Source organism: Lepisma saccharinum, chromosome 2 (assembly GCF_977018435.1).
Source record: "Lepisma saccharinum chromosome 2, izLepSacc3.1, whole genome shotgun sequence".
NCBI classification, from domain to species: Eukaryota; Metazoa; Arthropoda; class Insecta; order Zygentoma; family Lepismatidae; genus Lepisma; species Lepisma saccharinum.
The window spans coordinates 202,266,663-202,276,784 of NC_139230.1; the positions used below are offsets into that span (position 1 = coordinate 202,266,663).

The 10,122-nt window shown below is 36.2% G+C and overlaps 1 protein-coding gene across 1 annotated transcript in view; it reads left to right on the forward strand.

Annotated features, from left to right (window-relative positions):
- The window catches only part of LOC145981007 (glycine receptor subunit alpha-2-like), a 653,123-nt gene extending 647,479 nt beyond the window's left edge, over positions 1-5,644 (forward strand). Inside the window, exon 9 of the mRNA XM_083114106.1 lies at positions 5,490-5,644. Coding sequence (XP_082970232.1) covers positions 5,490-5,644 — 155 coding nt within the window. The remainder of the gene's footprint in view (positions 1-5,489) is intronic.
- The last annotated feature ends 4,478 nt before the right edge of the window (positions 5,645-10,122 follow it).

Genomic DNA, 10,122 nt, shown 5'->3' on the forward strand with positions numbered 1-10,122 from the left:
ACTGGTTCAGATCCCTTCATTCTATAGAATGACACGATAACTAGAAGATAAACATTTCTTGAGATGCGACAGCAGCATACGCGTAATATAAACCCAAAAAAGAGTAACCAATTTCCAAATTTTACATTTATTCTTTTCTTTACATCTCAGGCAAAGGAAGCTGCCAAACCTTAAAGTTTCAGGTAGTTGCAAAAATGTGGCTCCCGATGCTTCTCAAGGAATTCAGTGTGACGCAGTAGCTGCAAGCTACGACTATCACTTATCTTCCACCGTCCAAACTGCAGCTCCACTCACGTGGAAACCTGTCGAATAGGCTTCGTCTCCATTATCCTCTTTGCTGGAGTCCCATGGAAAAAACCTTTCTTGCCGTCACGGAGCCAATCAATTGCATCTCGCGACCGCATTACTTCGTAAGTTGAATGTCTTATGTGACAGGTTCGCAATCTCAGGTCAATTTGCATCAAGGATGAAAGGGAGTTTAAGTAAGTGGCAATGCTTTTACGCCTTACTCGGTCTTGTACCATTAAAAAAAAATCTCCTGGGACATATGTGGGGTGTAAAGGATGACCTTCGCAGAAGGCACCCTCCCTTCCACATAGTACACCCCCGGTAACTGCAATGCTGCAGGTTAACGAGGTTCTGTCGTCTGGACTTAGAGTCCGTATAATCTTGTGTAGAGCTGAGTGTTGTCCAGTGTTTTGTCCTTAAAAGTTGATTGATTGATTTTGTTTATTTTATTCCTGCCACTTTCGGATAATCGCGAAGATGAAGATGAGTAATGATATGATGAAATTGACGAAGGGACACTCACAAAGAACAACCATGCCAAGGCCGGGATTCAAACCTTGGATCCGTGACGACGTAGCAAGCTTAGGTAACCAGTATCACACGAAGATCGGCTTCACACTTTCGAGTTTTCCTAATACCTTAGTATTCAATTCATACAATATATTCTCTTGAAATTTTTATTTTCCCCATCTTTGACGGATTCTGCGTTCCTTTCTCTTCTCATCTCTACCATTATCTCTATCTCTCTTTTGGAAAAAGATTCCCTCGAGATGTCATGTTTCCTATTTGCATCACCTCCTGCTTATTTCTATTTACTTTCCACATCTCACTTGCATTTTGTCCTCCTTTCTCTATCATCTTTCGCTTTCCTTCCTTCCGCATCTCACCAGTTTCCACTCTTTCTCCCTCTACCTTCCTTTCAACGTCTCCCCTCCTTCCTGTCTTTCTTTTTATTCTTTCCTGTCTTTCTTTTCCTTAATTCCTTTCCCCGTCACCCTGCTTTCTGTCCTTTCTTCTTTCTTCCTCTCTCAATCTCCCTCCATTCCGTCCCTTTTCTTTCTTCCTCTCTCTATCTCTCCTGTTTCCTGTCTTTCTTTTTCTTCCTTCCTTTTTCCGCCTCCCTGTTTTCTGTCCAGTTTATTTCTTCCTTGCCCCATTTGCCCTGCTTCCTGTCTTTCTATTTGTTCCTTCTTTTCCCAGTCTCCCTGTTTTCTGTTATTTTTCTCTCTTCATTTCCCTATTTCTCCAGCTTCCTGTCTTTCCTTTCCTTACTTTGTTTCCCCGTCTCCCTGATTTCTGTCATTTTTCTATCTTCCTCTTCCCATGTCCCCAGCTTCTTGTCTTTCTTTTTCCTCCTTCCTTTTCCCGTCTCCCTGTTTTCTTTCCTTTTTATTTCTTCCTCTCCCCATTTCGCCTGATTCCTATCTTTCTCTTCCTTCTTTCCTTTCCCCGTCTCCCTGCTCTCTGTCATTTTCTTTCTTTCTTTCTCCATCTCAACTGCTTCCTGTCTTTCTTTTCCTATCACCATCACTCTTGGTTTCTACACGTGCCCCACTGACGTCGCTCTTTGTTTTTCTCAATTAAAAGAATGTAAATGACGCGCATGATATTTTTTTACAAAAATCTTGATAAAGTTTTCGAAGCCACCGTCCCGTACAAAAACAAATCTATAGCATCACAATACCCTGGTTGGTTCACCAGTGGCATAATTAAAAACATTAAAAGGAAATCTCACCACCATAAGAAATAGAAACGCAGAACTGGTAATAAGAACTTTGATCGTGTACAGTTTGAAACTTTCCGCAAAATGACCAAGAAGTAAATTGAAGAAGGTTACAGGAATTACATATCAGAAACGGAAAATTATATTAAACTCGATTTTAGGCACTTCTGGTCCTTCGTCCAAAATAAAGAAAGGAAAAATACGTCCATGCCCCTCAAATAGAATGACACTACACTATACGATGACGAGGCAATTGCGAACGCCTTCGTTCAGCATTTCCTTTCCACCTATAAGAGCACGCCCGCGAAATACGACTGCAATTTAATCGAAGACCACGAAAATATTGACATAGCTGAAGCATTTTTACTAAATGCAGTCTGTATTGAAGATGTTGAAAAGGCAATAAAAAAGTTAAAACCAAAGAAATCCTGTGACCCTGACGGCATTCCGCCCTACGTGTTAAAATGTTGTGCAAGCTTATTAGCTCTACTCTTAATAAAAATATTTAATCTTTCCCTAGCTACATCTGTATTTCCCACGAAATGGAAAACATCTACAGTGCGTCCCGTACCCAAAAATAGTGGCACTGGTAACACTGAAGAGCATAGGGCCATAGCTTTATTGTCTGCGCCCGCAAAAGTTTTCGAATGTATTATTTATCAAAGATTGTTGTCACACATATCCCCAGTAATATCTACAAACCAATACGGCTTCGTCCCGGCGAGATCCACTGTTACGAACCTATCTCTCCTAAGTCATTTCGTTGCAACTACGCAGTTTAGAAAAAAGAAGGCACGTAGATGTCATCTATACAGATATATCCAAGGCCTTCGATAGAGTAAACCACGATATTGTGTTAAGTAAACTCTCGTCTCATGACCTCTCCAAAGCAGAATTTCATTTCTTTGCTTCCTATCTGAAAGACCGTAAGCAGAACGTATCTTATAAAGGAGTTTTAACAAAATAGTTCGCAGTTTTCTCAGGAGTCCCCCAGTGCTCGAATCTCGGACCTCTGTTGTCTTTAATTTTAATCAATGACTTACCAAAGTACCTGTGTGACTCGTTCAGACACTTATACACGGATGACTTAAAATTCGGTAGGACTATTTGTAATATTCAATTCAAAACTAACATTTTGCAACACATATTGAAAGGGTCGTAAATGAAGCACACAAAAACCTAGGGTACGCAATTAGAAGGAATAAAGAGTTTACAAACAAAGAAATAATGAAAATAATATTTAACGCCTTAGTCCGAAGCAAAGTGGAATACGCAGCAGAAATATGGGCTCCTCAGGACAAAGAGTACACGCATAAAATAGAAATGCTACAGTCTAAATTCGTAAGGTACGTCACTTACAAAACAACAGGCATATATCCCCGATATGAATCATACACTTCCCTCTGTAAACACCACAACCTACCTTCTCTCAGCTAAAGAAGGAAGATCCAATTGCTCTGTTTCTTATACAAAATCATGAACAATAATATTCAAGTGCAACATCTACTAGAACAAATACACATACGTGTTCCAATCTCCAAGACACGATCCAAAGGGGGCCTCTTTTACTGTAGTACCAGAAGATCGAACATTATAAGTAAATCACCTATCAGGAGAATGTGTGAACTGTGCAACAGGTGTTCCGAAAGTAAACCAAAATTAGATATATTTCACATGCCTATTGGGACATTCAAAAAAGCTATTCAAAGAATGGAAGTATAAATGTCAACAATTTAAATATGAACGTATTTTTTGTAAATCTATATTTCTTTCGTAGTTTATACTCAATTAACACTGTAATTGGGCATTAGCTTGTTGTGGTCAATGAATAAATAATAATTAAAAATATATTACTGTAGATTTATAAATGAATATAAAGGGACTGTAAAATTATGCTAATTTTTATTACTTAATAGTTTACCGAATGTTTTGTTTTAAATATCAACTCATTCAAATACTCAGAACGAATGAGGACCTCAGTTCCAAAATGAAGTTTTATTTTAATTCACTTTAGTTCATAATGTAATAAAGACAAGCCCTTAGGTTATATTTTCCATCCTTGTATTTTACTGTGTTTATCTCAATTTCATATTTCATGTAAATTATAATGCATTATGTAAGTATCTCTTTATATTTTGTTTAGTCCGTGGTGGTTCAGATCTGAAACATTGAGTGTAAATATATTATCTGTACATTGTAATATTTGAAATTTTGTGTTCATGTAGGAAATGTTTTTATTGGATACTTGCGTCAGACATTTTATGTTACTCTTTCGATCATACTTGTATTATTATTTTAATGTTTTGGTCTTTAGTAACTATACTTTATTTTGTGTACATTTACAATGTACTTTAGCATTGACATACTTTATGTTCATCAGAAAATATGGAACACTATAATTGGTCATTCGCCTGTTGTGTTCAAATAAATAAATAAATTACTACGTGCCTATCGTGCTGCTGTTCTCAGACTAGGGGTACGCAGCCTTAATTTTGATAAGGCCTCGTCCTATTCTGTCTTCTTAGGATCCTATGATAGAAGTTAAGAGAACTCCTATTTTCTTTAGAATTTAATTGACTACAGACACACATTCGCAAGCCAAACTGTGTTATAATTTAATTTACCTACATACCAAAAATTCCAGCATCCGTGGCGTAGTGGTTAGCACAGAACGCTACGAACCAAGAGTCCCGGATTCGAATACCTTCCTGAGCATGGGCGTTCTTTATGAGTGTCCCTTCATAAATTACATCATCGCAATTAGCCACAAGTGACAGAAAAGCGACACTAAGTCAAATGAAATAAATATTAAATTATGTAAACATGAAATAGAAATAAGTAACAAATTGTGGCAAAATGCATGGTAAAAGTACTTTTTTGTTTAAACATAGAAACGTGCTAAAAAGTAATTATATCTCATGAACCTAATGTCTCCTCACGTGAACTCACTTGAAAGTAGTGGTAATTGTTTGTACATCGTTAATTCTATTTTTGATACAGTTGTAGTATTTGCACATGAGCGGCAAAATTGCTTGCACAAGTTCATTTTTGTCCTACCTTTCTCCTTTTCAAAATAACTTTTGCATATTGAATCTAATTGTATATTTTGTAATTCTATATGTATTTTTGTTTGTTTGACCTCGCTTTTCTGTCACTCTTGGCTAATCGCGATTATGAGGATGAGTGATGATTAAATAAAAATTATGTGTACTCTTAAAACACCCATGACCTGGTCGGGACTCTAACCTGGGAACTTTGATGGCGATATCGAAAGTCGACCATTTAAATTGGCACAAATCGAACATTTCAACCGACATCATTGAAACTGGCTTTCGATTAAAATATTTATCATGGTGATATTTGTTTCAGGATGGCACTACAGCCCCCACTTGCAACTCGATGACGGCGCCTGGACCCTCATCACCAGGCTCTCAGCAGCTTCCTGGAGTCTCGGCTCCACCTCCCTCTGGAAATGGAGGAAACGGAAAATCCCCTCCTAATTTCCTGCACGCCGTCCATCAGCGTCGAAGGGACAGAGCTATTTTCATCGATAGATTTTCCAGAGTGTTTTTCCCGCTCAGTTTTACGGTGCTCAATATTCTGTATTGGACGGTGTTAGTGGAATATTACTAAAATTATCGTTCCAACAATTGTATATCTAGCCTAGAACACATTTCTAAACAACAAAACGCAAGTAATTCCGTGGAGTCGAATCCGGAACCCTTGGTGCTGTTGCGCGCTGTGATAACCACGATCGCACGGAGATCCACTTCACTATTACCCTCATCTTTGACGGATTTCGCTTTCCCTTATCTCCTGATTTCTGCCATGGTCTCTTTCTATATTTTTCAAATGATTCCCTCGATATCTGTCTTCTTTCCTGTTGCGTTGCCCCTTGCTAACGCGTATTTACTGTCCACATCTCACTTTCATTTTGTCCTTCTTGCTCTCTCATCTTTCCTTTTTCTTCCTTTCCCCATCCCACTACCTTCCCCTCTCCCTTTCTTTCATTCACCGTCTCCCTTGCTTCCTGTCGATCTTTTCCTTTCTTCCATTTCCCATTTCCCCTGCTACCCGTGTTTCTCTTTCTTCCTTCCTTTCCCCGTATCCCTGCTTTCTGTCCTTTTTCTTTCTTCCTCTCCCCATTTGCCCTGCTTCCTGCATTTTCTTCTTTCCTTTCCACGTTTCCCTTCTTTGTCCTCTTTCTTTCTTCCTCGCCTCATCTCCCCTGCTTCCTTTCCTGTCTTTCTTTTCCTTCCTTCCTTTCCCCATCTCCCTTCTCTCTGTCATTTTCTTTCTTCCTTTCTCCATCTCCCCTGCCTCCTGCCTTTCTTTTCCCATCACCATCACTCTTGGTTTCTACACGTGTCCCACTGACATCGCTCTTTGTTTTTCTCAATTACTACGTGCCTATCGTGCTGCTGTTCTCAGACTAGGGATACGCAGCCTTAATTTTGATAAGGCCTCGTGCTATTCTGTCTTCTTAGGATCCTATGATAGAAGTTAAGAGAACTCCTACTTTTATTAGAATTTAATTTACTACAGACACACATTTGCAAGCCCAACTGTGTTATAATTTAATGTACCTACGTACTAAGAATGCCGGCATCCGTGGCGTAGTGGTTAGCACAGAACGCTACAAACCAGGAGTCCCGGATTCGAATACCTTCCTGGGCATGGGCGTTTTTTTATGAGTGTCCCTTCATCAATTGCATCATCGCGATTAGCCAAAAGTGACAGGAAAGCGACACTGAGTCAAATTAAATAAAAATTAAATTAAGTAAACATGAAATAGATATAAGTAACAAATTGTGGCAAAATGCATGGTAAAAGTACTTTTTTGTTTAAACATAGAGACTTGCTAAAAGGTAATTATATCATGTACAATTGTTTGTACATCGTTAATACTAGTTTTAATGCAATTGTTGTGTTTGTGCATAAGCGGCAAAATTGCTAGCACAAGTTTATTTTTGTCCTACCTTTCACCTTTTCAACAATACTTTTATATATTAAATCCATAGGAATATTTGGTATTTCTATTTATATTTTTGTTTGTTTGACCTCGCTTTTCAGCCACTCTTGCCTAATCGCGACGATGAGGATGAGTGATGGTTAAATAAAAATTACGTTAACTCACAAAAACACCCATGAACTGGTCGGGACTCTTACCCGGAAAATTCGATGGGGAGATCGAAAGTCGACAACTTAAATGGACTCAAATGGAACATTTCACCCGGCATCATTGAAACTGGTAAACATTTATCGTGGTGATATTTGTTTCAGGATGGCACTACAGCCCCCACTTGCAACTCGATGACGACGCCTGGACCGTCATCACCAGGCTCTCAGCAGCTTCCTGGAGTCTCGGCTCCACATCCCTGTGGAAATGGAGGAAACGGAAAATCCCCTCCTAATTTCCAGCACGCCGCCCAGCAGCGTCGAAGGGACAGAGCTATTATTTTCATCGATAGATTTTCCAGAGTGTTTTTCCCGCTCAGTTTTACGGTGCTCAATATTCTGTATTGGACGGTGTTAGTGGAATATTACTAAAATTATCGTTCCAACAATTGTATAACTAGCCTAAAACACATTTCTAAACAACAAAATGCAAGTACTTCCGTGGACTCAAGAAGTTTGATATATATTTTGACCAATAATTCACTTTTCATTTGTTTCTGTTGTCCAAGAAACAAACAGCAATATGTGTGCCAAACAACTAGCTATTCGTTGTTTATAAAACTTTCAAAATACATCTAAGCCTTTACATTTTCATTGGGACAGTAATGTTATAAAAGCAATCTTTTCTCTACGTAAATCATCGAATATTACATGTGAGTAATATGGTTTTCACTTTCAGTTTTTCACATTGGATTCCGTGTTTTTAAGATACAAATATATCTTACCTGTGCCAATGTAATTGGATTAATTACAATACATACAAAAGTTTGAATGTATTTTTAAAAGTAGCTTTTACGCACAATTAGAAAATAGTGTGGGTTTTATAATAGTTTAAAACTAGAGAACGTCATCTTCATAAAGTCACTTTTCTCTCAAATAAGATTCTTGTGCGGTCACATGAATTCGATAGCATAATACTAATTATGTTTTTCCATTAGAAACAATTCGAGACTTTAAGTCCGTTTTGTTATTACCATAGTACTTTCATAAAAGTAGTTCTTAATGTAAGCATGTAAATAGAATGTATATAAATCGTAGATGTTAACATCTTTAAAAACACGCTTCATATAACAATGGATCATTTTGTATAATACACAATGATCACAAAGCTTGGTAGTTATTAAACTTATAAAATCAAAATGGAATGTAATCACTACCCAAGAGAGTAGTACAATTTTATCAAGCCTGATATGAAAATTTTATCTTGCTTTCTTTGTTTACCTTTTACCTACATAGTTTAGACAATGTTGTAATGGTTTGGAACTTGACTTCATTTATATAAATATTATTATATTACCAGGCGATAGCTGTTGCTTCGTGGAAATTCCAGCTATCATTCTACAGTAACAGAAAATGTTTTATATTTACTGAAATATGTGACCAAAATTTTAGTTTCTCCGCATGAGTAAGAGAGAACCTATGTCATTAATTATGCAATAATTATGTATTATATCAAGCCCATAGTAAATGTTTGTTGATGCTTGTAACCCGATATTTTTGTTCACTGTAAGTGTAAACAGTTAAGGGATGGCAAAGAAATATTTAGATAGTTTGCACCATCGTAGATTATTAGATTGCTGTGAATGTAGATAAGAAATAGAAGCATTATTTGATACCGCGTAATAAAATCTCTTAGAATTAGGTCAGTTAGACCAATTATTTATAATAGTTGAGATATCTAGTGGTGCTGAAGCTTTAAAGAATTATGAACTCTTAACCGTAACCACTGTACTATAATTACCAAGTCAATTCCAGACCAGGTATTAAATTGACATTTGTTGTTTGGAAGTGTGTTAATTGCATCAAAATAAAATTGCATTATTGTTTAGAAATTATTATTTATTCTGTATAATTTTTGCTTTCGTTTTAATCAACCAACATGTATGGTTCTATCTTAAATAGTATACGTTGTACTTATTCGAACAATTGCTATGTGCTCTTGAGTGAGAACACTGACAACTTTTTCGAGGTTTAGGTACTACAAATATTATGAGGTTTCGTAAATTTTTCGGTGAAATTTATTGTGTAATTGTTAAATTTAATAACAAATTATCCATGCTCAAATTGCAAAAGAAAAGAAAAGAAAAACAATAGAGCATTCAAAATATTGTATATAGATAATACATAGTCATAGTTACAAATCTCTCTTAATTTAAAATGCTCTCCACCTGAATAATGTTAACATTCGATGTTCATGTAAGAGCAATATACTCATAAAATAACATTTGACAGCAACTAACCATATCTATTTTTAGCCTGAGAAGGAATGAGAGAGTTTAAAAGCTGGGTCCACTTGATGTTTTTTGAAAAGACTGTCCTGTATTCCTGTCTGTAAAATGATGTATTCAATGAGAATATTTTCAAAGAAAGTGTATTTCTTGTGAATAAATTTAATATTATAATTTAACAACTTGGAATGAAAATATGGCGATAAACAATTTCGTGCATTGAAATATACTTTGTCAGTTTTTCAAGGAAGAACATAAGTATTATATGAGAAACGTTTTAACCGTATATTGATATTTTGTTACTTATTTCCTTAATTATATTATTTTTTATTGAAAATTCAGGTATATTTTTTAAAGTAACCTTTGGTATACTTGTAGAGTAGCATTTTACTTTTGAGTTTAATTATTATCTTCGTAAAGTTTTGAGCAAGGTGGAGAAGGAAGGAAGTATTTAACTGTTATACAATGTGAAATGTATTGTATTTATTTGAAGGGAAGTGTTCTATTCTTTCGTAGATTTACTTTCAATTATTTTTAAAACAAACGAATGAATGTGTGAAATTTTGCATGTTATTGTGTGAGTTATAGTACTTCATAGTATTTAATCAAATCCTTATGTTTAAGAAATTGTGTTATTTGTTAAATTATGTTAATACGTATTTAAGTATTAACCAACTGTCAAATATAATAGTAAAAACTGGATAT